We start from the raw sequence: 27,478 nt of genomic DNA, 5'->3' as shown, positions 1-27,478 counted from the left end.
AATACATTTGGATGATTGTTTTTTTCTTAGACTTACTTTCTTTTAATCTGGATAACATCTTTCTTGAAACTTCCTCTGTCCTGTGTTTTAAAAAATTAGGACAACTAAAAACGTTTCCAAAGTTATGGATTTCTTTACTGGTTATTTGATCATAGTTCTGAAAAGGAAAGAAAAAATCAATAAATCAGAGAAAAAGGCTACAAAAATTCAACAGATAAACTCCATTAGAGAAACATTTGATTAAAAGATGTTAGCACAAGTGAACTTCTTCTTACTTCCATTATCATAAACTTAAACAAGCTTAAGGAGGCTCATCTAAGACACAGATTCATGGAGAAAATGGGTATATATTACAATGCTGAAATGAACAGTAACTTAACACAAAAGCCATACTGGGGAGTTAAAAAAGGAACACCCCATTAATTTCTAGATTCTACAAAGACCCTCTTAGAGATTGGGTCTCAGAAACTAAGATCTCTTGGATGGAAAAAAGAGGATCAAATCAATAACAAGAATACATTAATATAATCATCATCTTAGCATAGAGAAAGTTTGAGGAAAAGAAAAAGGAAAACTTGCTATACAATTTCCTTTGAAATGAAAAAAGCTAGCTATATCTGATTGATCTTATTTATCTTTCTTTTTTTTCTTTTTTTCTTTTTTCATATTTTTTCTTTACCTGGAAGAGACAGAGTTCAAGGCTCTTGCAAAGCCATTCATAGCTCCATAGCCCTTTGAGCTGAACCCCAAGCAGCCAAGCAAGCCTTGTCTGTAAGGCAAGAATGTCTTCTTCCTCAACTCCTCTGCTTGTGCTCTGTTTTTAGTGTAGTGCAGCTCATGAGGCGACGGCGGAATGCGCCGTTTCCCGACACCGTTCGTAGGTTTTCCGGTCGCCGGCTTCTTCGCTGGAACTTGCCCACTTCCCCCTTTCACCTTCTGTGCTGATGGTTTCATAGCTTTTTGCTTCGTTGAAGATGAAGTGGAAGAAGAAGTGGAAGTGGATGCTGTTGGTTTTTTCTCTTTTGCTGAAGAAAAAGAAATGTTGGACCAGAATTTGTGATTACTGCTTCTTCCTTCACTTTTGCTTCTGTATAGAAAATCCTTCAAGAAAACCCATCTCTTCGAGTTTCTTCCTGCTGATGAAGATCTTGACGACGAAGCTGAAACTGAAGGAGTCGTCGTTTCTGAACTCATAAACCCTTCTTCTTCAATCTTCTTCACCGTTTTCCCTTCTCCGGAATCGTTTTCAAGAAACCCATCAGCATTCAAATCCTCATCGTCATTTTCAGTCCATTCCACCGGCGTATTTCTCAACGGCGACATAGATCTGGTTCTTCGCCGGAGAGATTTATCCCGAAGTCGCAGATCTCTCCCTCTTACATACCCAACAATTTCACCCCCTTCATCATCTTCATCTTCTCCTTCCAGATCCAACAATGGCGCCAAAACCTGCGGCTGCTCCAAGTGAGTCGAGAGTTTCATCGGCCTGATCTTCCCGTTCAAAAACAACTCATCCGCTGAGCTCATAGACCCTACTGAACCCGACCCATTAGACCCAAACCTCCCAGAAAACTCAAACTCGAACGAAAACGAATGACTGTCCTTCGACGACGGAAACTGAGAGGAAGAGTTCGATGACTTAGTTATAGCAAAATGCATTGGACTAGCCGGAGCACTGTAATAGAATCCACCAACAGGGCCACGTCCGGGACTCGAAGGAGCACTAACATAAGGAGTGGAACAGGCACTATCAACGTCTTCAAAAACAGACTGTGGCTCATGAGCACCATAAGTTCCACCATTAAAGGTTTCTTGAAGCTCCGTTTTGATACCTGAATCCAAATTTTCACCGCCATTGTTGCTGGTTTGGAGCTCCATCGCTCTGTTCATCAGCTCACCACCAAAACGGAGAAGACAAAGAAGAAGAAAGAAGAAGAAGAAGAAGAAGAAGCTCTTAAGAAATGAAAGGAGCGTTATTGCAAACTTATTAATTTCGGAATGGGTTTGCAAAAAGGCCCTCAAAGTTTTCCATTTATTACACCTACAACCATTATTATTTAATGATATTTCTAAAACACCCCTAGATCTCTGTCCTTTAATTTCATCTTATATTTATTATTTGTTGATTTAAAAAGAATAAATAATTATTAAATTGACAAAAATGTATTTTGCTTTTAATAAATTAGTGGTGTGAGTATCAACATATTAATAGAAAAATATTAATTCCTTACATGTAAAGGGAAGGCCCCATTTATTATTTGATATGACATTTTTTTTCATTGGCCTATTTATATCATATTTTATAAATATATGTGTCATGCTTCATTATTGCTTTTTATTTCCCCATCTAATTTGAATATCTAACTTTTTCGTTCCGAATATATGTTTTGTGGAGTTAATTTTAGTTAATGTTCTGTACTTTTGTTTTTACATCGATATAATGCATTGTGTCATTATTAATTTGTCGATAGTAAGATATATAAACAATATTGTATATCTAATTTGATCATATCTAAACCGATAAAATATCAATTCTCGTTTTAAAAGTATATGAAAAGATATGCATTATGGTAATTTTAATTATTTAAAAAAAAAAACTCTAGACTTTTTCATTTGATTTTAAGATATATTACTCTTTTGAAATTTGTTGTATGTTATATCTCAAAATATTTTAGTTTCAGTTGCTATATTTTACAATGTCTCTAACCTTTTTATCTTTACTATTTAATCTCAATCTCTTCTTTTTATGAAAATTTGTTAAAAATAAAACATTTAACAAAATATTTACTCTTCTTCATAGAAAAATGAAAGAAACATTTTTAAAAATAGTAGATTTTATAAAATAGTTACAGCTTATAGACAAAGTCTATTACGGATAGTCACTCATATGCTACAGTGATAGAATACTATCAGTTATAGAATTTAAAATTTTGTTATAATTTGTAAATATTTTAATTTATTTTACTATTTTTAAAAATGCCTCAAATTAAATTTAATAAATTTTAGTTTTTAGTGATTCAAATAATTTTTAAAAAAAATCCCTATTTTTATCCATTTTAGTTTACACTAATTTTATATAAATTATTTTTTGGTTATTTTATTACTACCTAATCACGATTGAAACTTTAGTATAAATATATATATATAGACATACTTTAGACTTTCTTTTTTTTCAACAATTATGGGTCGGGAGATTCGAACATTTCACCCTAAAATAAATGGTCATGTCAACTAGATTGACCTATGCAATATTTATTTTAAAATTAATATAAAAAATAAATTAAGTTATATATTATATCATTTAAATGAGTCTTTTTAAAAAAAAAAAGTAAACAAACTATTTAAACTTATAGAACAAAATTTATTACATTCGTTTTTCTATAAATTATAAATATTTGATGAAATGTCCTATTTTTGATATTTTTTTATTTAATAAATATATGATAGGGTTAATTTCGTTGAGTTTTTTTTTAATTAAAAAACAACCCTTTTTATTTTAATTAGAAACTAAATTTTGATTGATAGATAAAAAGGGTTGTAATAAATTTGATGCCAAAAAGAGAAAGTAAGAATGGGAAAAGCATCAAGACATGGTTGCCTCAACATTAATATTTTAAAAAGTCATGATATATCATGTAGTATCAAAAGACCACAAGTATGGGTATCCCTAAGATACGTTAATATATAGCATCTATTAAATTATTGTAAAGTAGACTATTCTATGTGTCCATTTCTTGAAAATTGTAGATTTCCATCAAATAATAATCTAAAGTATATTTTTAAAATACTCGTGAAAGATCAAAGATGATGTTGTAACTTTTAAAACAACAAAAGTACTCATTAAATCAATAGAAAGTTAAATGATATTTCTTGATATTTAGCAAATGCTTCTAAACTCCCATATCAAAAGAAAACAAAATTGCACTTACTTTCCGACATACATCTATCGTGAGTTTTTTATCATTGTTCATGTAATGCTCTAGATTTAGAAATGGAACATGAATGAACCGCTATCACATTTGAATGAGAGAGATCCTTAGGATTAAAACTTATTACCTATACTAATAAAGTGCATTTTCTTTTTCGGTGGCTCGATCATAAAAACTTCAAAGTTAAATCGATTCTATGTTTGGTGGTCTCTTGAAATTTTTCTTTAGGATGCAGATAAGTGAGAACAAAACATGCTGAAATTACTCGTTATGTTTTATAGGAAGAACTTTCACTTTAATAAGATTTTAAGACAAGTAATTATGATATTGTCAGGTCACAAAGGATGCACGACTATGTGAGAGATCTAAATTTATAATCCTATTCCTAAAGAGTTACAGTACATTAATATTTTGATATATTTATAAATAAGTTAGTTTATTTTACGATATACTTTCGGTTTTCTACTAGTTTTACTATATTTTTTAAAACTTTATCTAAGTTTTACCTAAACAAACAAATATAACATATTTGTTATATGATAATATTTGTCTTTTTAAAAAAGTAAAATAATATTATTTTTTACAATATTACAAAAAGAAAAATTAAAAACACACAATGCATGATGTAGGTGTGCAACCTAATCATTGCCAAACATTATATAAAACAAGTCTACACTAAAATCAAATGCTTTCAAAAACTAAATTACACAAACTAATCAAAATCAATTATCAAACTAATCAAAATCCACAGTACTAAATCAATTAGTTAGTTTTCAATTTCACTTTATGAAAAAAATAAAAATAAAAAACCTCATTTAGTACTCATTCATCAAATTTTGGATTGACTATAAAAATAATTCTATTCGAACTCTTTTAATAAAAAAACAATAAATTGTTGAAAAGGTAAACTATTGGAATGTTTTCAAAATTAAACACTTAAGAAATTATACAAAAGACACGTGAATGAGTGATCGAACCTCCCACCTATAATATGTAAGATCACGTCAATCATCACTGTGTTAAATTCACTTTTTAGTCGTCTATATTTTGTCAACTGTTTTAATTCACAATCTCGTAGCTCTAAACGAGTAGTTAAAAGAAGAAAAACGAAAAGGAAAAGTTGGTAACCCTAAATTGGAGTTAATATAGTAAAAGTGTAGGGGTGAGAAAAATGAAAAGTAAATGGGAGAAATAAATAAGGAGTGGGGGTTAGCACATAGGATTCTAAGCTTAGAGTGTAAAAAGGGAGATTCGCGGAAGCTAAGGCTCGGAATCCGAACCTAAAGACACAAATTTCAATCAATAATCAAATGATGAAACCCATCAATTGTTTGATTAAATTAGTGAGATTAATCAGAATATGGAATTAATGTAATACTCAAAATTGCATCTAAGTTACCATAATTTCTTTTTTAATCTCTCTATTTATTTATTTATTTAATTGCTCTCTTCCCAATAAAACAAGAATATTGGCACCCAAACAACCCTCCAATACTTTCCCCTTTTTATGGGTCACAAATCCAAAAACAACCAAAACATGTATTTGGATTAGGCCATTTACATCACAAACAATAATACTCTTCAATTTCATCTTATATTTTAAAACTACTGAATCAAAATTTGGAAATCAAAATTTTGGACGGTACAAAAGTAGAATTGATTCAAACATTTATATACGTTTTTTTTTCATTAATATTAATATATTTGTATGTTAATTGAGTTACGTTTATTTAACGATAATTTTCTTTTTAAACAAAACAAAACTCGAGGTTATTTTTATAGTTTAGTCATTTGAAATCTATGAGGGTAAATTATATAAAGTGTTATAAGGTTTTGACGGTGATTGAGAACAATCGTTTTTTAAAATATATATTTTAGTTTAGTTTAGTTTTTTTTTTAAATCATAATTTACCAACTTAACTAAAATGCATGTGATTTATTAAATCTATTGGGTTAAACGCAACAAAAAGAGATGCATTTATGATTGAATTTATACTATTAAGGTTGCAACTAAAGTTTGTGGCATTAAATCTACCTATATTTTGGGCTATATACTCATATTAAATTTACCTAAGGGTATATACTAATTGTAGGTTGAGTAAATTTTTTTGGATTAGCCAAAAATTTTCTTCATCAACTAATCTATTTAAAATACTCTAAATTTAAATATGGTGTGGATTTTTAATCTTTTATATATATATATATATATAAACGAAAATGCATAATATAAATATTGTAAAATTAACTAAGTTAATAGTTAAATTTGTACTTTACAAAAGTTGTGTTAATTTTCATAAATAGAACACCAAAATATATTTACACATAGTAAAACAATCTAAGAAAAGTTGTTTTTTCGGAATTCCATATATATTTATATTTTATCTTGTTATACCATCCTACTTTTATACCAAATAATCTTTAAAAAAATTATTAAAAAGTAGAATAAATCGTTACTTGATCGTTTAGATTTAGGAGAACGATCAAATCCTAAACGATCATTTCCCAAATACTAAATGATGATTTTTCAAAGATATTAAGCACCTGAGGCCAATTAATCGGAAACATTTTTTAATTTTTTTTATTGTTGGTCTCTGAACTTTTTTCGATGTAGAAATTATTTTATATGGCGTAAATATTTTGTCGTTTTATTCTATTTTTTAACAAACTCCAAAAGTTAATAGTTTAAATTATGAGTTTAGTCTGTGTATATGTTTAAATTTAAAATTTTAAAAATATTTAATATTTATATTTTTTGTATTTAATAAATTTTAATTTTGTGTTTAAATATTTTACGAATTAAGTAAACTATCACATACAAATTTATAAAAATGAATAATTCTCATTTTCAAATCTATAAATTTTGAAATATATAGAAATTTAGAATATAAATTTATAGCTGGAAAAGAAGATAAAACAAATGTAAACTTAAAAGTTTGTAAGGGAAATATATAATTTAAACTAACTTAATTATTAAAATAAAAAGTCAAAATTATCGTTTTTATTTTTGTGAAAATCTGAAATTTTACTTTTGATGAGAATTTAGTATTTAATAAACTGTGGTTATCAAATAGATTGGATTCCGATCTTCGAATATAATTAAATAACCAAAGAAAAATACATTAAAAAAAAAAGCAAGTAGGCTGTAAAATATTATTTAATTTCAAAATATGACAAAAAGGAATATAGAGTCAAATGTAATACATGTGAATTAATCATATTTTTTTAATTTTACTTTAAATTCATAATCAAACCAAAGTAATTTCATTTGTTTGCATTAATTATAAATATGAAATATTTCGAAGTCAATCTGGGTTCATTTTCGCTTTAAGAGGTTACTTGGAGGAGAGAATGTAAATAATATTACTCGAAATGGAAATGATATTGTGGAGAACGGAAAGAGTAAGAAAGAAGTTTGAATTAAAAAATGTCGTAACAATGAGGAGTTTTGTATTGTAAATCAAGCTCAAGATGCGTTTAAACAATGAATTTTGAATTATTAAACACCTTTGAAATTTATTGACATTGATCAAGAGAATATACTCAAATATTAAAAAATATTGATATAAAAATATTGACAAAAAAATAAAAGATTGATTTTATTGTAGACGCACATTCTCCATATCTATTGTCAAGTGTCAATTTATAACTATCTCATTTGTTATCTATGTGTCTTGATATGACACACGTTAGTGTTCATCGTTTGTTACAGCCTACTTATCATTTTGTCTATAAATAATAGAAATTCTTTTTAGTGGATTTGTAAGTGATAAATATTGGAAAGAGAATTTATTTTCTTTAATTTTCCTAATTTATTTATTGGGACATTTTAAAAAATAGCACAAGATTGACATTAATAAAAAATTCATCAAACTTTTTCTAACTTATTTCAAAATTTTGCTACACATAGTTTCATTTCCTGTGCTATTCCAACAAAATTTCCTTATTTATTTATATTATTATATTTTATTTTTAGAAAACTTTAGGAAATTGAGAGTTTAAGAGAAAAAAAAGATTAGAGAAGTTTTCCCTTTATTTCTATATTGGTTCTTTAATTAAGTTTATTTACTAAGATTATGCATTAGATTGCTATATTTACAACTATTGATGTTTTAATTCTTAACTCCGTATAAGAGCACATTTCAAACTAATATAATTATTATTTAAAATATTTTGAGAAAATGAACTCGATTCAATATAAAATAATTTTTTAAAGAAAATAAACAAATAATTAACTTTATACTAGTTAAGATATGCATATTAAGAATGTAAAAATTCTTTGCGTAAAGGTTAGAAATTAAAATAAAAATATTATATTCCCTATAAGGTAAATGAAGACAAAGATGAAGAACTTCCTTTTGTTAGTATATTATTATTTAATTTATTTACAATAAACTAACATAACCAAAAATACAATTATTTTAGCTGCTAAGTTAAAAAGTATGTTTGAATTTAATCTTTAAATATATATATATATATATATATATATATATATAATTTAGATGATATGTGGGAATAATTTTGACAAGTAATTATTTCTTTTTAGTGAAAAATATGTATAATTTCTTTTAAAATTCTAATTCTCAACAATATGAGATCCCAAGTATGAAAAAGTATTTAACTAAGCAAAAATGACTTACAAAATTTTTCTAGTTAATCTAAACCGAACCTATAAAAGATGTGAGGTGTCGCCTTTTCATCTCCATCCTGAAAAACAAAATCCAAAAAGAAAAAGAAAAAGAAAAAATTCCCCATCTCCCCCACCTTTGATTTTGAAGAGAATGACAGCCCTACAATTTTGCTAAAGAGTAAGAGTAAGTATTATAAAAGGAAATATTGTTATAAAAGAAAAACAATGTTAATGAAGATGGAAAGTACTTGAAACCAGATATCAGAGCTTCCTCTGCAATATTTGTCTGGAAATCCATCAGTACCATCACCACCATCTCTACACTACAGTAAGGAGGACAATCACTATGACAAGTTTTCTTTTCCAAGAAGGAAAAAAAAAATCATAACAGAGACTCACCATCTGACCAATTTACATCATCAACAAGTTAACAAAAAAAAAAAGAAAAAAAAGGATTAAGCATTTCCCCCAGTGATCAGCAAATCACTGACCAATTCATCGACTAAAGAAGTTAATATCCCTCTCTCAATCAAAATCCCCTCTTCAGATGCTTCTTGTTCAAAGTTTAGCCATTTCCCATGTTGGGTACTCATATCCTTGTCCACAAGTTCATCAACCATCCATTCTTCCATACATTTCCAACTCTCTATCTCTTTCCATAATTCATCACCCAGACAATCATTTTCAAACAGTTTTGTCCATGGAACCCATGTTTTGGAGCTTCCAACTACTACTTGTTTGAGCTGTAGTTCTAGACATTCATTAACACAGTCGAACAGAACCTTCCGTTCGAGCTTGAAATGTTCTGGTTCGTCACTGTTCTTGATGTTTTCATCAGTCTCTAGATTGTTGTAGAGACCAGTAGCAATCACCATTGGGGTAACACCTAATGTGAAGTTTTCAAATGCTAGCTCGGCTTTGGTTAGAACATCCCTCACATACTGCAGTTCCCAATCATCTGATCTATAGATGTTGTAGTTTATTGGACTTGTCATTGTAGGCGACAAAGTTCCATACTTGTCTCCCTCGTCGATGCTTGATGCGGAGTCGAATATTGGTGTCTCGCCAAGCATTCTTGGGTAGAGATTTGTTGGGTCTAACTTGATTTTATCACCATGTTGAACTGAAGACAACCCGAAAAAAAGGGTCAATACCAGCAGATTTTCGAAAACTTGGGCAATATTCTTTCTTTTTCTTTTCCCTACTCATTTTTTCCCCTACTCATATTCACTAACTTTGCATAGTTTCTTCTTTTCAGGAAATAATACAAGGAAACTCAAAAAATGTAGCTGATGAATTTATGCCACTAAATGCATGAGATTCAAAATTATATTGACCAAATGAAATGAACAGCCATATCTTGGTAGCTACTTTCAATAATTGTTCCTATATTCCCTTCAGTTTGATGCAAATTTCTAATATCTTTTCAAGAAGTTATGCTAATAAAAAAATAATACCAAATAGTTTCCATTTAAATTGCATTCGAATCTCATTATGCAGTTTGCTAATAGTTGGAATCCTGTTTTGTGGGCTGGTTTTGTTGTATGCCTGTATATTCTCTCTTTTTTATCAATTCATAATTTTTTATAGCTAGAGTCCATTCTTGTAGCTAGGATCTTGTTTTTCTCAATGGAAGTTGTTGCTTTTATCCCAAAAAAAATAATATTGCAGCTTTCCTGATAAATTTTGCAGTGAAATTTGTTTCTGACCCTAACTTTTCGGAGGATGTACTTCACACGACTCAATTGTCCGGGAGAGAGAGAGAGATTTACCATGGATGCTATTTCCATCGTCCGGGGAAAATTCATACTCAACTGAAGATCCACTCATGGTAATTGTTTCAGTGTTGTTGCTATCTTCGGGTTCTTTCATTTCTTTTACTCCCTGGAACTGGAAGAGTTTAGTATATAGAAAGAGGTGTTGAGAAACAATTGATAATTCACAACTCAAATGACCATGACTCAATTTTCAGTATCAGGACCACAATGAAGATAACAGCTGAAAGATGCAATACCTGCTGCCATTTATCAGCTATCAGTTTGTTGCTATCATTTGACGAGTGTTCACAATCATGGGCGCTATCTGAATATCTGCAATTCACACCATTCTCTTCTTTGGAATATTCTGAAGTGGAAAAAACGTCTTGCGAATTGGACTCAGAACAAGCAAAAATGCCTTCTCTGGCCATGTATGATTGAGAGGACTCAACCCTACATGTTAATTCCTGAAGTTTTCGCTCCAACAGAACACTTAAAGCATCACCATTTAAGACGTTTAAATTGGGTGAAAATGATGATAGATTCTGCAAATAATCGTTCTCACTACACGAGTCAAAGACCAAACTGTGGTTAATTTTCACATCCTCATCTGAGTGAGGTTCAGATGTAGACTTCTTCAGTGGGGATGTGAATGTAAAAGAAACAATGTCCATTCCCAGCTTCCTGTTTTCATCACAGTTTGTTGAACCATCAACAGCAATATTATATTTGACAGATCTCTCACTGTCGTGGATCAAAGCATTGGATCCAGAAGTCCCTTCACTGCAAACATCCTGACTGACAGATCTTTTCTTCCTTGAGGCAGCATTTTTCTTGGAAGATGCAAAATCTTTTTTGGCATCTGTTTCTCTTGTGCGTGTGATTTTCGATTCAACTTCAGAGCTCATAGCAACCTTATTTACAGTTCTCCTAGAACGTAGGTGAGAATTAGAAGACTGGGTCCTTTTGACAGGCTGATTCAAGACTGGAGGTTTTGAAGGCAATTTTTCTTTGTTGGGTACAGAATTTTGCTTTTGATTGTTTTGTGAAAGAATATTGTTATTCCTCTTCATGGTTCTCTTCTGCATAGTTTTCTGAATGCCAGGCTGGCTCTTGAAAAGTTGGCTTGATTTTACTTCAGTATGTTCATTCCTATCCATTGAACTCCTCTCGCTACAAGAAGTTGATTCCCCTTTATTCTGAAGATTGCCCCTAGTTTGAACTGATAGGGAAACTGGTTTTCCTTTATCTTTTGAAGTGTTGGTGTTACTTCTATCACCTCCAGTAGATTCTGTCCTCGACACTAAAAGATGTTCTGATCCACTATAATTCCGTTCACTAGCTGCCTTCCCTTTTCTATACTTGCCAATATAATTTTCTGTTGATTTTTCGATCCCTGATGACTTGCGTGCAGTTTCCAATTTCTCTTTCAAATCCCGTATTCTCAACGGCATTGAGGAATTGGTAATTGGTGTCATTTTACTCTTCACAGTTTTCCTTGGACTTGCCTCAATTATCTTGGTAGCTGCCTCCATTAAGTACCCCGTGTTCATCGTTGGGGTAAACCCAGGGCTCTTGATAGGAGACAACAACTTATGATGAGTTATGGGTATAGATTTAGCAGACTTGGGAGGCAATACTTCAGTTTGAAATCTCTCAATTGGACTCTTAGGTACTTTTTGCGCCCTAAAGTCTAAGAGATTCCCAGAAAACCTCTCTAGTTTGTTAGGCATATCTATATATTCCATAGAATGACTGTTCCATACCCCATTACTGTGATCATGATGAGACGATGTCCTGACAGAGTGGGATTCTAAGAACGGGGTAGAACAAGGCTCAGGTACACTAGAAGGCAATGAATCTAAACCCATAAGTCTAGCAACTACACTGGGGACTCGGCCCCCGCATTTTTCTTCACTGGTTTTGGTCAAAGAAAAGTCCCAATCACCATTTAATTTATAACTAGAACTTGCTCCATCTTCGCTTGCCTCTAACTGCAGATAGAGAATCATCCAATAAAGACGGTAATGAAAATGAAAGCAGAAGAAAAGATGCATCTCAATGGCAGTTCTCACCTGAAAGAGCTGTGACTTTGACAAATTATCAACATTTTCTTTTCCTTGCTTCAGCCCTTTTTTTGGCAAAACAGAAGGATCATAAAATGAAATAAACAATGCAATGAGTTTCTTCAACACTCATTTGATTCATTCCATTATAAGGATAAAACAAGCAAAGAACCTTGAAATAACATAAGCCAAAAAGTATTATGTACCAGATAACTCATTGCTGCTTGAGAACAACCTCTTCCTAGATTTTCCATTCCAATCAAATAAGTTAAGAAAGCCTCCTTTTGAGCGTTTTTTCTCAACCTCCATCTTCTAATCAGCAAAAGGCCTGGACAACAGCCATTGTTTTCACAACAGGGAAAACAAACAAAAACAGAATCCACAACCATAAATTTCTCATAATTTATCTCACACATTATCCCAACAGCATAATCAAACAACAGAGGAGATTGAACCAATACTTAACTATTTAAACAGTTAGAAGTATGAAGAATAAGAAGAAGAGAGAACAAGCAACAACTATAAACATACACATTTCTTGTTCCAGTCCAATGAGCCTTAGACACAACCCTAATCTTACAACAAGAGATGTAAAGCTGGGGAAATCTAAATCATCCTCCAATCAAGAAACCATTTAGCTTCATAATAAAGCAACCCACATTTGCCAAAGTAAAAACAAATGAAAAAACACCAGTAAAGACCATCGCCGTTCTAAGACAAATTTCACCAAAAACACACAATCTACTAAGCCACATTCTCCAAACCCAAATTGTTTAATCCGGAACCCATGAAAAAAAAAAATTCACCAGTCCGTTACTCTTTCAAATTGCAAACAGAACCAACAGCTCAAGTCATTGCCATGGAAACAAAACACATACCTCTCAGCAAACAGATCCCATTTCAAAACCGCAAGCTGGCCAGCAAAAAAGGGGCAGAAGTGATGAAAGAGAGCATGAAAGACAGATCTAAGAAAAAGGGTACAAAAATTGAGCAAAAGGGGGTGGTTTGAGAAAGAAGAAAAAAGGGTGAAAATGAAGATCGGCAGTAGTGAAGCAGTAGAGACGAAAGAGAAAGCAAAAGACAGGTTGGAAGATGGAGCATTTAAAAATGGCAGAATGAGAGAGAGAGAGAGAGAGAGAGAGAGAGAGAGAGAGAGAGAGGAAGCTTAAAAAACGGTGTTTGAGGTGGAAAAATTTAAGGAATTGAAGGCTCCTCCTCCTTCCCCCTGTGCTTTTTCTCTCTGTGCCCTCTCTGAAGTTCTCACTTGAATGCTAATCCTTCTCTCTCTCTACTGCCATGTGAGAAGCAAGAAGGTTTTGTGCTTTGGCCCATATTGCTTTGCTTTGCTTTGCACACCAAAGGGACTAACCAAACTTCGAGGTGGGTCCCACTTTGTCAAAAAGAAAAAATCACACACACCAAATTTTTAAATTTTAAAATTTATAAGAAAAAAATAAAACAATATATTTGGATTTTTTTTTCTCTCTTTACCACAAATATATTCTCAAATGGAACTTTTGTCACTTAATTTCTCTTTTACTTTTTTGTTAAACGTATGTTCATCTGGTAAAAATTTAGAGGCGATGTAGAAAAACGTGTGTTCGAGTCAAAGTTTGGGTTAATGGTGTCGATTAGTTAGAATTTTTTAATGTATAATAATATGAAAAGAATTGGGTTGCATTTGATCTAACAACCTACTACTTTGAGAATTGCAAACTATGTGATATAACAGTATCGTTGGATTTACATATAACCACACGTCGTTGGATTTACATATAACCACAAATACATGTCAAATAAAATGTGTTATGAATAGCATTATCAACGAACTCAAAGAAAAAATAGTAAGTAATATCTTAATGAGAACTCTTGAGATTAGTTTAAGACAGTCCAAACTTAGGAGTCAAAATGTGTTAGGCTAGACATTGTACTCGTGAGATAAACTTTCAAATAAACACACCCTATAAAATTGAGATTAGACTAAGAGAAGTGAGTAAACAATCAAGTTCACAGAAGATCCACATGATTACAATGAATGCATGTGAGATTCCATGCACCATTTTTGTTTACAAATTCAAAAATAATAATAATAACAACGTTAAAGGACTAAATCGTTAAATTTATTAAAAATACTTAAATTCTAACTTTACCAAATTGTTTAAATTATTTGTCTCTTTCATTCTTTCTCTTTCCATTGGTTACATATTATAAACTTTTCAAATTTTAAGATATAAAATAAAATAAGGTTTCTTATTGGTTGATGGAAATTTTGGGATGATCGATCAATTTTATATTTGTGGATAATTGAACTTTTCAACGTTTCACCAAAAACAACAATAATTGATTTTTGATTATATATTTATTGCTTAAATTATAAATTCAATCTTATGGTAAATAAAAAAAATTGTTGAAAATATTTACGAAATGTAACCAAATTTCAATTTTTTATCGATTATAGAATTTATATATACAAAAAATCACATCTAAAATTCAAAATACTAAATTATGATTTATTTTCAACACAACAATCGTCCAACCTCCGATGTTATAATGTGTAGTTACTAATTTTGAGAGCAGAGCCAAATGTATTGAGTAATAACTTGCAAGTTCAATTAGGTAACAAAAAGAGAAATTAATATATTAATTGATGGCTTCAATTATTTGAGAATAGTTTTTTCTTTCCTTTTTGGTACAATAATTTTAAGAGAATGGTTGAGAAAAATATGAACAAAATTATTCATAAAGTTACAAATAATTTAAACTGCTGAAATTAGAGGTACTCTATAATTCTATCAAATTTGGTGAGAGATTTCAAAATGGAGAAAAAACAAAATTTTTACATAACATTTAAACTTTGGTTTTGGGTCCAACTTTGGTTTCTGATTTTTAAGAATTAAACTATCAACTTTCGAGTTCGGACTTCTCGCCCCTAATTAACACAAATTTGAATTTCCAAATGAGAAGATGAAATATCTCATAACAAAAAAGCATATAAATTCAACTCATGATCTTTTCCTTTAATATGTTTATAAGAACGTTCAATGTCGTGAAGCTAAAATTAAAGATATTATAAAAATTGGAAGTTTCAATAAATCCAAAGAAAAAGAAATAATGATTTCTCGTCTCCCTTAAATTATTGGTAATAGTAGTCACTAGAAGCATCTAATCATTTAAACTATATTGACAGAATACCAAACAAATAATCAAACAAACCTAAAATAGTATAATACAAATAACAACGAAAAATAAAAGATTTATGTATATCATCGACATATTTAGTATAGATCTAGCAAGTCCCTTCAACTTTATACTCCTGAAATAATACAAATACTAGTAGGTTAGTCCATAGTCATCCAATCATTTATAGACTCGGATTCAAATCTCACTTTTTATTTTTGCTCCGTTACTTACTCACATGAGTCTAAATGTCACGAACAAAGTAGTCCTAACACGAAGACACCGTCCCATCTAAAATATCATTGGTAGGAGGTATAAAAATAGGTTAAAATACCAAAGAAAGGATCAAAACCTAAAAGATACTTTGCTAAAAATGTAGTAAAAGGAGTTGAAGAAATTTAGAAGAGATTAACCATGAAGTATGAGAGAGAAGCTTGGACTCCTAATTTTTCTTCTTGAAATGTGTAGCCATGAGCTCTTGCAACTATAAACATTATTTGTTTCAAGTCAAACACTAATGCCAACAAATAAATAAATTGTATGAGGTAATGAGTAAACTATTATTTCTATACATAGAGTTTCACCATCCACTTATTGATGTAAATATGTAAATGATTGATAAAATATAGTAATTTTGTTTGCTTCTATATGTCTCTAACGTTGTAAGAGGCGATACAAAACCGATAAAACCGACAAAACCAAACTGACTATCATCTTATTTCGGTCTCTTTATTCATCATCATGTGATTTCTTAAAATGTAGCTATAAATTTGTATCTAATTTGTGTTGAAATTTTGCAAATAGATATAAGAATGAACTCTTTTTTTAAAAAAACTAATTAGCTATTTTATAAATACATTGACGAAAAAGAATAAAAGCTAATCAAAACCAACCTACAAAATTATTTAAACCAAAATTTTGAATGCTTTGTTGTTGAACATAGTACAATGATGTGTAATTGCAAAATATCCAATCTTCCATTTATAGTCTGTATTTAATTACGCTAAAATACTACAAGATTGTATTTAATTATGGAATTTAAGATCATAGATTTTATTTCTAATAACAATAATAATCCAATACAAAATTTGAGTTGAAGAACAATAGATTCTTGACAAACAAATAGGGTCGGTAAAGCCATGATTGGGCTTTGCTTCTTGCCAAATTCAACAGCCAATTTGGTACCACTTCAATTTATTATATTACACACTCCTATCCACCTCCCAACCAATTTACGTCTCCTTCACAAAATAATCTACATCATCCTATAATACTTTAGTATAAAAAACAATACTCGTAAAAGTATAATTATCAAGCAGTGATTACCATAGTTCAATTAATAAAATTCAAATTATTTCATTCTTTTATATTTTTATTTTCGGGATAAATTATAATTTAACTTCACAACCTTTCAGGTGCAGTTTCTAAAGTATAAATTTACTATATATTATTTGAGTTATTGTAAATTTGTACTTTTTTTTTTTTTTTTTTTTTTTTGCTATTGCTAAAATATTGAACTTTGTTGAGGGGTCCGTTGATTCGACTTGGAAGTTTGACTAGAAATAACAATATGAATGGAACACGCAACCTAAATAAATGTACATTAAATCATATTATGGTTTGTCAATTCTCTTATACATTAATGTATAAAACTATTGCATATAAGCTCAATCAAAATGTTATCCAACTTGTATGAATGGCATGACTATCTTTTTACGTTACTAAATAGACACAATTAATTGAACCTCCATTTAAATTTTGATTCAAAATGAAAAAGATGTTTAGTTAACATTATTATAATAATACAAAAAGGATATTCCCTTTTTATATTAAAAGACAAAAAGATTCAAACGTGTTGAAATTTCTACTAAAAATAAAAGTTCAAGTTGGAAATTATGAAGATAAATATTCAAACACTTTATGTATTAATTTCTTTAGTGGATGGATTTTTAGCTGAGTATGGTTTAAATGAACTAATTTAAAAAGCAAAGAAAATGAAGAGTATACAAATTTAAGAAATAAAAAAAATTATATATACATATAAAAGGAAACATAAACTTAAAATAAGAAAATAAGAAAATCAACTCCCTTATTTCTTATGTCTTCTTAAAATTAAGGTACCTTAAAAATCTCAAATTCTTGCATGAATTAAAATTTTCAAGAAATAAAAATATACAAACAAAAAACAAACCATCAACAGGCTAAATTGTTTTTTATTTTATTTTATTTTATGACAAAAACAAAGGGAATATTTATCGTTAACTATTTTCAAGAGACTATTTCTCTAATTGGATCCAACAGTTTTATCTCAAAAGAAAAAGACCCTAAGGCTTTAGAAATGAAGTCTGATATTCTTCGAAAAAATAAATCACAGGACTTCATTGTCCCAATTGACATTTTTTAGAACTAAAATCTGATGTTCTTCAAAAAGTTACGAAGCACCATGATCGACCCCCAAGGAAAGTCTATATCTTGGTTTGCCCGTTATGAAGTTGCTCGAGTTAAAGCTTCTTCATGGTGTTCTCTCTCCACATTGTTTGCAGATTATTCTATTCGAGACATTTGCTTATACTAGATTGCATTACTCTTTTACCGGCTCAAGTTTTAGTTTTGCTTCTCGTTTGCTCAAAGTGTACGTGGCTCAGTTCTATTTTCTTTTGTTTCTACATTTGTATTTTGATTAGTCTCTTTTTATTATTTCAATAAAAGGTCTCCTTTTCATTTTAAAAACAAACACACAAAATATGAGAAAATCTTCGTTAAAAAGTATAAGCTACCCATTATTGTTATTGGGAATCAGCTCCATGCTCGCTTCACAATCCAGGTAAATGGAGCAAAAGAATAATGTCTATTGAGTTTCACTCACAACTAGACAGTATTTGCAAAGAAAGACTTGTAGTAACCATACGAAAATGTGCTGACGCAAGGGAACTCAATAAACAAGTACTAAACCATGACTACTCTAAATAATAAGGATTTAGTGAGAGGAAAAAAACTCGATGCTCTCAAATACAAATCATTATGCCACAGTGATAGAGCAAATGTGATCAAAATAATGGATTTAGCAGAATACCTGGATTGTGAAGCGGACAGGCCAGTTGTAGTCAAGAAGAATGCATTTCCACTGCACTATAAGGCACCTTGACCCAATAACATAGGTCTGAAATGTTGTCCCGTGATTTAAGGTGAGATGGTCTTCAGTTTGAAATCGCCTTAACAGCTAGAAATGCCATATGCTTATCAGGAAGACTTCTTAAGACAGTTATCACATGGATTAGAGCCATATTTGCATGCTTTTCGATCAAATGACTCTCCAAAATGCTGAAGCAACATTTGTCTCCGACATTCATCCTGTGAAATTTTGCCACAAATTCAGGAAGATGAGTTTGCATCAACAAATCAAAGTTCTAAAAATACTAAAACTAATGGAGCAGGAATTGTCACGGTGATGAATTAAGGATGATAATGGAAAAGCATACGTTTGATGATGAAATGGAGTTACTAACCTTGAGTTCACAGAACTGTTGCATTTTCTTTCCTTGTGACATTGACATCTTAAAACTTTCGCTTTTAAATCCTTGAGCATTGCGTAACATGCATACCACACGGCTGAAATCCTTTTTTTGGTACAAGACAATACATGAAGCAGGGTAACCATCCCTTCCAGCTCTTCCTGATTCTTGATAGTAGCTTTCAATTGATTTTGACATTGTATTGTGAATAACAAACCGCTGGACAAATAAATGAAGAAATGAAAGGGTGATGAATAATGTAACAATGACCAAATGAATACATTAGCAAGTAATATAACATGCTTAAGCATAAAATTGAGAGTTAGATCTAAGATAAGCCTACGGGAAATGGAAAAGAAGAAAAGTTTTACAGCAATTGAGGCCAGCTATAAATTCATAAAGCAATGATGAATTTAAAGGGTGGTGGATAGGAAAGACACAGATTGATTTGGACCATAGCTTTACTTGTAGGCATCAAGCATAGTGAAAGAAATCGGCCAAGTTTCCAAAGCTACCATTAAGAAAGTCGACTTTTCAGAAGAGATTAACACCAAAAAGGGAACAAATTCCTAACTTTCAGGACAAAAAAAAAGCTGTGGTATTTAATCCAATAATTTGTAGGAGTGCTATAGAGAGAGACAGAGACAGAAAGAAGCTCATTGACACAGTACCTATATCCAAGGGAAGTCATTGTAATTCATTCATTCATGCAATGTCAAAACCAAACTCTAAAATTGGTATTATGATGGTGAAAAATAAAATGAACTTACAACATCTGGCTTATCTATCCCCATGCCAAAGGCAATTGTAGCACAAACAATCTGAATATCCCCCACATGCCATTTCTTCTGTACCAAAACTCTTTGTCGAGCAGCTAAACCAGCATGATAATATGCTGCCTTGATTTTAAATTTTTTATTTAGAGTTTCTGATACCTCTACACATTCACTTTTTGAAAGACAATACACAATTCCACACTGGTTCTTGAAACGTTCCTTTATGAACTGTCCAAGCTGCACCAGAGGCTCTTTTGTCTTACACACTACTTCGTACTTCAGGTTAGGCCTGTCAAAACTTCTTTCAAGGATGAGTGCGTGAGGGATTCTTAAAGCTTTTAGTACATCCTGCAGCATACTGATTGAAATGAGAAAATACCATTTCAAGCAAAACAGAAAATGTCAGGTCTAAGGCATCCCTTGTTACCTCGCGAACTGAGTGTGTTGCTGTTGCAGTCAGTGCCATCACTGGAACATCAGGGAAATTTTGCTTTAGACACCCTAGATTTCGATAATCTGGGCGAAAGTCATGTCCCCACTGGCTGCATCGTTGGAAAACAGAAAGCAGTTTATGGCATGATTATCATATCAAGGTAAGACTAACCTGATTTATCTATCCCACCACATTTAGCTTTTTACTAAAATTCTAAAGCCATTTAAGAAGTTATCTCCCATTTATCTGCTAATTATCTCCTCCACTTTCACACAACACAACCTCCAACAATTTGATATAATACTTCAGAAAACATGTTCAATTAGAAAAAACCTACTATACAGATTGTCATGCTTCCTCGTGTAAACAGATTACTGATGATCTTAAAATTGGAACACTAAGACCATATTTGGTAATCATTTCACCTTTTATTTTCGGTTTTGAAAATTAAGTTTATTTCCTCTTTATGTCTTACAATTATCTGCATATTTATTGAGTACAATGGTTGAATTTTTAGCAACTTCTATAAACAAAAACAACATTTAGAAAGCACTTTCTTTAGTTTTTAAATTTTCACTTGGTTTTTTAAACCGTTGGTAGAATGTAGATACAGAGGAAAAAAGTTAGAGGTGTAAGTAATTTCTATAACCTTAATTTCTAAAAACAAAATGGTTTCCCAGCGGAGTCTAAATAACCAATTAGATTGATGTATATGTTAGTTCTTCTTTAATATTGGTGCTTCTTCAAAAATGGATGGTGTGCAGCTTTGGGAAGGAAACAGCCAGAAAGTGAAAATTTTCTTATTGTCCCTAGCTCGCAGTAGTCTCAACACTGTGGACAGAATCTAAAGAAGACACCAAATTTAATCGTTCGTCTCTTTTAACTTTTGTCTTCTTTGCAATAGAAGTTCTGAAAATAGTAACCACCACGACCTCCGTTACCATTTTGCCTTATGGTTTGGATTTCTATCTTCAATCTCTTTGATATGGCCCGTTGCCCTCCTAAAGATGATAATGCTAGCTTTTTTGAGTCTCTTTAGTTGGTGGTTTAAGGAGAAAGCTAGGACTTTGAAGTGCAGTTAGAATAGAATAGTCAGTTGTTCTTAGATAAGACCACTTCAAATGATCTTCTTTAATCTTCTTCTTTTTTCTTTGAAGTGTACAGTTAACAGCCTCTACGTGTAGTGCTTTACACTATTCTTTTTGTTAAACACAATGTTATCTCATTAATTTAGATTGACAATCTTCCTTTCTCAAACCTTTGATTTAGCCTCAGGGACCTCTCATCCCTAAGGCCTTTAGGCTGTGTTCTCCTCTTTCAATTGAATATAATTTGACAATTTGTCTTGTGTCCTACATTAAAAAGACCAATAATAAATAAATAAAAATTGATGGAGTGCCCATTGCTTAAATTAGGGTATCATCTATATTCCAAGACTTATAAGCAATCTAATTCATCAAAAAGTTAACAAATTAAACAAAGAGCATGCCATACCTTACACAGTGTGCTTCATCAACAACAAAACCCGCAAGTTGTTTCTGTCATTATATTTTAAACTTGACATTATTTGTAAGAGAAAATTTTGGAAATCTTACGTTGGAACTAAAAATTGCTTCAGATTAATTTAGCAAGTTCTGACAGGTCACCTTCATATGCATGAATCTAAGAATCTCCAAAAATGACTGAGTCGCTATTCTCTCAGGAGTCACATACAAGAGCTTGCATGAAGGTTTGTCTTTCCTACAAATGAGAAAAGAAAACGCAATTTGAAAATATGCTCAATGAGTGTCAAAAGGTTCTGAAACTTTCCACATATAATTACTTAAAGCACGTGCAACATGTTTTCTCAAAGAATCTTGACCCAAAAAACTCCGAAAACAATAAAATAAGTATCCAAGTAGAGTAGTATGCATATAATTCTCCCTGAGATAAGAAACGGCTTTCTGAATACTATACATCATATACATTATAGAAATGTGGACATAAATTTACTAAATTTAAAACATCACCAAATATCATGCCTAGAGAAAGAAGTAAACCTTGCCTCAATTCTTGTAGAACAACAGCTGCTTGAGAAGAAGTTTGTTGAGAATTTAAAAACGTTGAGGGAATTCCAAACTTGAGGTTTAATGTGACTATCTGATCTTGAATTAGAGAAAGGAGGGGAGATATGACAACAGTAACACCTGGTTGAACTGTTGCAGGCAGCTGTACAGAGAGAAATAACTGTGAAAATATGAAACGGGATGAAAAAGCAGAAAGCCATGCATATGATCAACAAAAAAACCTTCAAAACTCCTCTTCAGTTTTCAAAACTCACATAAAAGTAAAAAATAATAAATAATAAACAAAAGATTTAAAATGTCTATAAGAATTTAATAATATACTTACAAAGCAAAAAATGACTGGACAATGCACTCAAGATGGATGACATTAGTCTACAACATTCCACACCACATGCATTGATGCCATGGATAATTCAGGAAGCGAAGTAGCAGCCAGATGATTTTAGGGATCATAGCAGCCAAAATTTGCAACATTAATTACAGATATATGGTGCATCTCACAAACTATTCTGTTGCTCTATCTTTTGAGATAAATAAAGCTTCCTCGATGAAAGGATTTTCAAAAAATAAGATAGATAAAAGTCATCAGGAACAAAGAAATCCTAACAACTTAAACTCTAGCATGCCTTCATATACATAAAAAGAGAAAGTGAATGAACTATAAACTTAAATAAAGGGATGACGATAAAAAGTATCCAATATGACTGGTTATAAGTGCCACAGCCTCAGCTGTACTGCAATTCACACATTTGATTAACCATCTATTTCTATGCTTGATCTTTAAGGGTGTGTAGGAAAGTAAGAGAAAAATGACCTGGTAACATAAGCTTTTGCCTCCTCCAGTTGGCATTAGTATAAAACAATCTTGCTTCGATGCAGCTGCTTTACAAGCCTCATGTTGTAGAGGTCGGAATGCTTTGTTTCCAAAAATAACAACATTTGCCAATTCAAAATCATCCAAAGTTTGTAACTCTTCATAAGTAAGAGTCTTGGGTCCAGCCTCCGATGTTCTAGAGTACTGTCTTTCTCCTGGACTTGAATAAACTGAACCCCGAGTAGTGCTGTTTTTGCTAGCCTTCAAACATTACTTATTAAGTCAGTATTTAAAATAAGCTAAACGTTTAACTGTCATCAAGGACCAAATAAGTAATGTTTTCATACATTACTTGCCTTGATCCAAAATAAAATAGTAAAAAATATTGTGTTTAGGCCTGCATTTACCTACTTCAGAGTACTATGTTAAAGCAACTAGAGTAAAAAAAAATTACCATTTACTTTCATATTTAAAATGTTATAAATTTTCATGAAGAAGTTTACCCTTGAAGTGAGTATAGAAGTAGCTTGATCGGAACAATAAGAGGTGCTAGAATCAAGATTTCTCTTCTTTGAAGCGTTGAAGTTTGCATCTTCATCACTTTCGCTGGAAGAATCGATATTAACCAAATTTGGATTTTCCTCACCTTCAGATGAATCCTCTATTATATTGATTGGGCATTCTCTGTTATGAACATTTTGAGCTCCATCTTTTTCCTGGACACTTTCATCCAGAATAATATCTAGAGCGCCACAAGCTTCTGACTCCATTGCCTGTAAATCATCCCATTCCTCATTGTCTGGAGCAGATTCTGCTAGAGCAGCCAAAAAATCATCTCCACAATGCTCAACAGAGACAAATTCCTTCCCATCATCACCTAAAAAAGGAAGCACATACACAAACAAATAACTGACAGTGCCAACTTTTCACTTTAATAGCTCAACTAGAAGAGTTGAAATTGTTGGGTTTTAGAAGTGCAGTTATTCCACGTTGAAGAAGTACAAGGAAGTCACGGGATCCAACTATAAAAGAAGTCTATGCCTTCGGTTACAAATCGTCTAAATTAGGAACACTTCACGCTTAGGTGTGCTAACTCTAGTTAAAGTCTCTTTCGTGTTTTCTAGTTTGAGAGTGAAACTAAAGTATGTGAGTAGTATAAAGGCTTTGAGAGAGTGCTCTTATAATTTGATCGGAAGAAATAATTATTTTTTGTGATTGTATTAATCTTGCACAGAGTAAATTTTTTCTGCTCTGATCTTTTCTCCAATTTGGAGTTTTTACACATTCTTGTGCTCCTAGTTTTTGTTGCTTTCTCTCTTATTTTTCAGTTTATTCTTGCAGTTCAGTAGAAGTGGAAGGTTTTCCCTAAGAAGGTGTACTATTACTGATCAATCTAAATCTAATAACATTATCCAACCCATTAATCCGTCAGATTACCTTCAACGTATACCATGCAAGCAAAATTTAAAACCAATTGAATTGCTTCAACAGGAATTTTATGATCCATCAAACATAATAATGGCTAGGCTAATACACTCAATGTCATGTCGATATAACCATACTCTCACTCAAACTATCCATCAATTCCTGTTACATGAATTCGGATGTGAAAAAAAACTGAACAAATACGAAGAATTACAGTTCCTTTTACTCAATCCATAAGTTAACAAAAGAGCTACGTTTAAGATGTTTCCAAATTCACATTCCTTCAGAACAGTCTCAGAATCAAGGAAATATAGAGTAAACGATGTTCCAATCCATTGTCCTCATTCCAGTAAGAAAAAAAGTTATAGAGATGAAACTGAAAGTGCAATTTTAGGGTTGGGAAATGGAAGGAATTACCATATAAGTTGATTATGCGGTCCAAGCAAGCCTGGGCCGATTGTTCGTCGAAACCGAGTTCCGCTGCCAAGCTTAACAACCGAGCTCTCTCCAATTCCAAATCGTGTCCGCCCATTTCCTGAGTTCTGTGGAAACTTCTTCCTCCCGCGCAATTTGGATTTAAAGCGTGTTCTTTCCTTCTTTTTCTTTTCTTCTTCGAATCAAAATTTAAAACCAAAACACCTTTTTACCCTAACAAAAGCTTAAAATATATTTTTATTAATATATGAGATTTAAAAAAATAAAATAAATTAAAATATTTATTTACCATAACAAAATTTTAAATTGTATTAATAAAAATATCGAAGTTTATTATTAATATAATCTAAAATTTTACTATGTAGTAAATACTTGGTCAAATTTACTGTTTTTTACTATTTCTTTTGATATAAATATTCGTCGATATATTTAATGTTTTTTATATAACTGTCATGTGAAATACAACATATCATCTATTTAGTCTAATATTAATACTCATAACTATAGTCGTAATTTTGTTTGACATAAAAACAACTTATTATTAACTTAAACAAATTCGATGGCTTTTAGAAATTTCTTTATATATATATGTAAAATTAAAATCTTGATATCAAGATAACGTTGATATTTTAATCCTTACACGTAGACCACTCAACTTTAACGATGAAGACTCACTATTATATTTTGCGTTTTGAGTAAATTCACCATTTTATATTATAGTTTTTTTACCAAGCATAGACGGATTTATGTAGGAGCCAACGAAACAAGTGGGCTCCTTTAACTTATTTTAATATTAATTTTAAAATGTCAAATTATAATATATATTAAATATTATTTTATTTTAAATAAAATATGATTATAGTGTAGTAGTTATGCCCCATTTCATAACTACCAAGTCATGAGTTTATAAAATAAAGACAAAATCACATCTACATTGCTCTATATTTTTTTTAATATGCTACCATTACCAATAAACTTTATACTTCTCATTTTGATTAAATTTTTGGTAGCTATTGTGAAACTTAATCTTACAACTCTCCACTCGAAAATAAAATTTTCCAACTCCAACATAATAACTTTAATTTTGTTAATCTTTCGTGAGCTAAATACTCCCTTAGTTACGGATTGGTATTTGAGTTTTTTAATTGTTATAGTGAATACTTTAATAGATGATTTTTTAATTAAAAAAACCCTCAACCATTATATCATCCACGACTACACATCAACAACGTTGTTGGCTAGTAGTTCAAAAGTTCACACACTCCCTATCATTAAATTATAAAACAATGTTAACTAAGTTAATGATTTTTAGCAAATGCTAATTGCCAAAAGCACAATCAATTATTATATTCGTAACAACGACATATTTAATATTTTAATTGCAAAAATTAATCCATCAAAGGTGTAAAAAAATATATATAACTTGTACTATCAACTTAAAGTATGTAAAAATCAATTTCCCAAATACATAGATTTTAGTAAAATATGTTTAGATTGTGGTGGTCTAATTTTGTTGGTGTTTATTTAAAAAAAAAAAACTAAACTAAATATCTCGTAATCATTCAAAATCGTTTATAAGCCCTTTCAAATGTATTGGAATAGTTTTTATTAGTTTAAATAAAATTATTTTTTGAATTAAGACTTTTTCATTGGTCAACCAATCGTTAAAAACGATTTGGAGTACAATAATCAAATGAGTTTACAATGTAACAGGAACATCTTATCTCTCAAATTTTCATATATCCTAACAGTATATTTTTCAATAATTATGACTAGGGGTGTAATAATATGAGTTGATATCGAATAACCTGACTACCTAACCCATATTATTATAAGGGTTGGGTTAATAAAATGATTTTTGTTGGGTTGGGTTAAATAGTTGAAAAATTATGTTCAATCCAATTCATCCCGAGTTGACATAATATATATATATATATAGTTTATTTAATAAAATAAAATTTAAAAACTAGATCTTCCTAATGTCGTATGCCGCTTACCATTTTTCATTATCTTCAATTATTCTCTCCGGTCTCACTTCAGTCTATGATCTTCTCCTTCTTTGGTCTCCTCTCTTCCTCTTTGGTATTCTCCCTCAAAATCGCGTCATCCACCTCCGTTTCCCTAAACCCTAAATGTAACTCGAAAAATATGGGTTGGGTTGAGAATGTCTTACAACTCAACCCAACTACACTCCTAATTTCTACCTCCAAAACTACGCCTAATCTTTAGATTCAATTAAAATAGGTTTTTTTAAAAACTTCACTGATTTAATTTACAAACTAGAGATCTAAATTATACTACAGATGTATTAAAAACAGTTGAGAAACTAATATATATGTTCATAACACAAAATATTGATCTTTTATAAAAAAAAAAAAAAAGAATGAATTTTGAATTTTTGTTGTAAATAATTGGTCAATTATTTATAATTGAAATAAAAATTGAAAGGGGAAGCATTATT

At 30.9% G+C, this 27,478-nt stretch overlaps 3 protein-coding genes across 7 annotated transcripts; all 3 read right to left on the bottom strand.

The window, feature by feature from the left end:
• Window positions 1-250: 250 nt before the first annotated feature.
• Window positions 251-1,969, bottom strand: LOC101206622. The gene has a single exon (XM_004144714.3). The coding sequence runs from the start codon at window positions 1,888-1,890 to the stop codon at window positions 676-678; it is 1,215 nt and encodes a 404-aa protein (XP_004144762.1). The 5' UTR covers window positions 1,891-1,969; the 3' UTR covers window positions 251-675.
• A 6,759-nt stretch (window positions 1,970-8,728) lies between these two features.
• Window positions 8,729-13,718, bottom strand: LOC101220295. 2 transcript variants are annotated; one of them, XM_011650552.2, is made up of 6 exons: window positions 13,258-13,718; window positions 12,586-12,707; window positions 12,389-12,444; window positions 10,571-12,307; window positions 10,329-10,446; window positions 8,729-9,679 (listed from the first exon to the last, which is right to left on the bottom strand). In XM_011650552.2, the coding sequence occupies exons 2-6, from the start codon at window positions 12,686-12,688 to the stop codon at window positions 9,012-9,014; spliced, it is 2,682 nt and encodes an 893-aa protein (XP_011648854.1). In that variant the 5' UTR covers window positions 12,689-12,707; window positions 13,258-13,718; the 3' UTR covers window positions 8,729-9,011. The 2 variants fall into 2 exon arrangements, with proteins under 2 accessions (XP_011648854.1, XP_004144816.2); XM_004144768.3 differs by having other exon boundaries at window positions 10,329-10,440; window positions 13,258-13,717.
• A 1,750-nt stretch (window positions 13,719-15,468) lies between these two features.
• Window positions 15,469-25,203, bottom strand: LOC101206869 (ATP-dependent DNA helicase Q-like 1). 4 transcript variants are annotated; one of them, XR_004214292.1, is made up of 13 exons: window positions 25,000-25,203; window positions 23,661-24,034; window positions 23,158-23,418; window positions 22,322-22,485; window positions 21,924-22,017; window positions 21,772-21,815; window positions 20,272-20,386; window positions 19,839-20,192; window positions 19,063-19,287; window positions 18,630-18,907; window positions 15,970-16,040; window positions 15,791-15,847; window positions 15,469-15,692 (listed from the first exon to the last, which is right to left on the bottom strand). XR_004214292.1 is itself a non-coding variant. In XM_011650551.2 (10 exons), exons 1-10 carry the CDS (start codon window positions 25,112-25,114, stop codon window positions 18,797-18,799), a joined length of 1,857 nt encoding a protein of 618 aa, XP_011648853.1. In that variant the 5' UTR covers window positions 25,115-25,203; the 3' UTR covers window positions 18,302-18,796. The 4 variants fall into 4 exon arrangements, 1 of the variants encoding a protein (XP_011648853.1); XR_004214291.1 differs by having other exon boundaries at window positions 15,795-15,847; XR_004214290.1 differs by having other exon boundaries at window positions 15,469-16,040.
• Window positions 25,204-27,478: the final 2,275 nt, after the last annotated feature.

The sequence above is a fragment of the Cucumis sativus genome, chromosome 2 (assembly GCF_000004075.3).
Source record: "Cucumis sativus cultivar 9930 chromosome 2, Cucumber_9930_V3, whole genome shotgun sequence".
Taxonomy (NCBI): Eukaryota; Viridiplantae; Streptophyta; class Magnoliopsida; order Cucurbitales; family Cucurbitaceae; genus Cucumis; species Cucumis sativus.
Note: the sequence above shows the minus strand (reverse complement) of the source record. Positions and strands in the feature narration are given on the sequence as shown.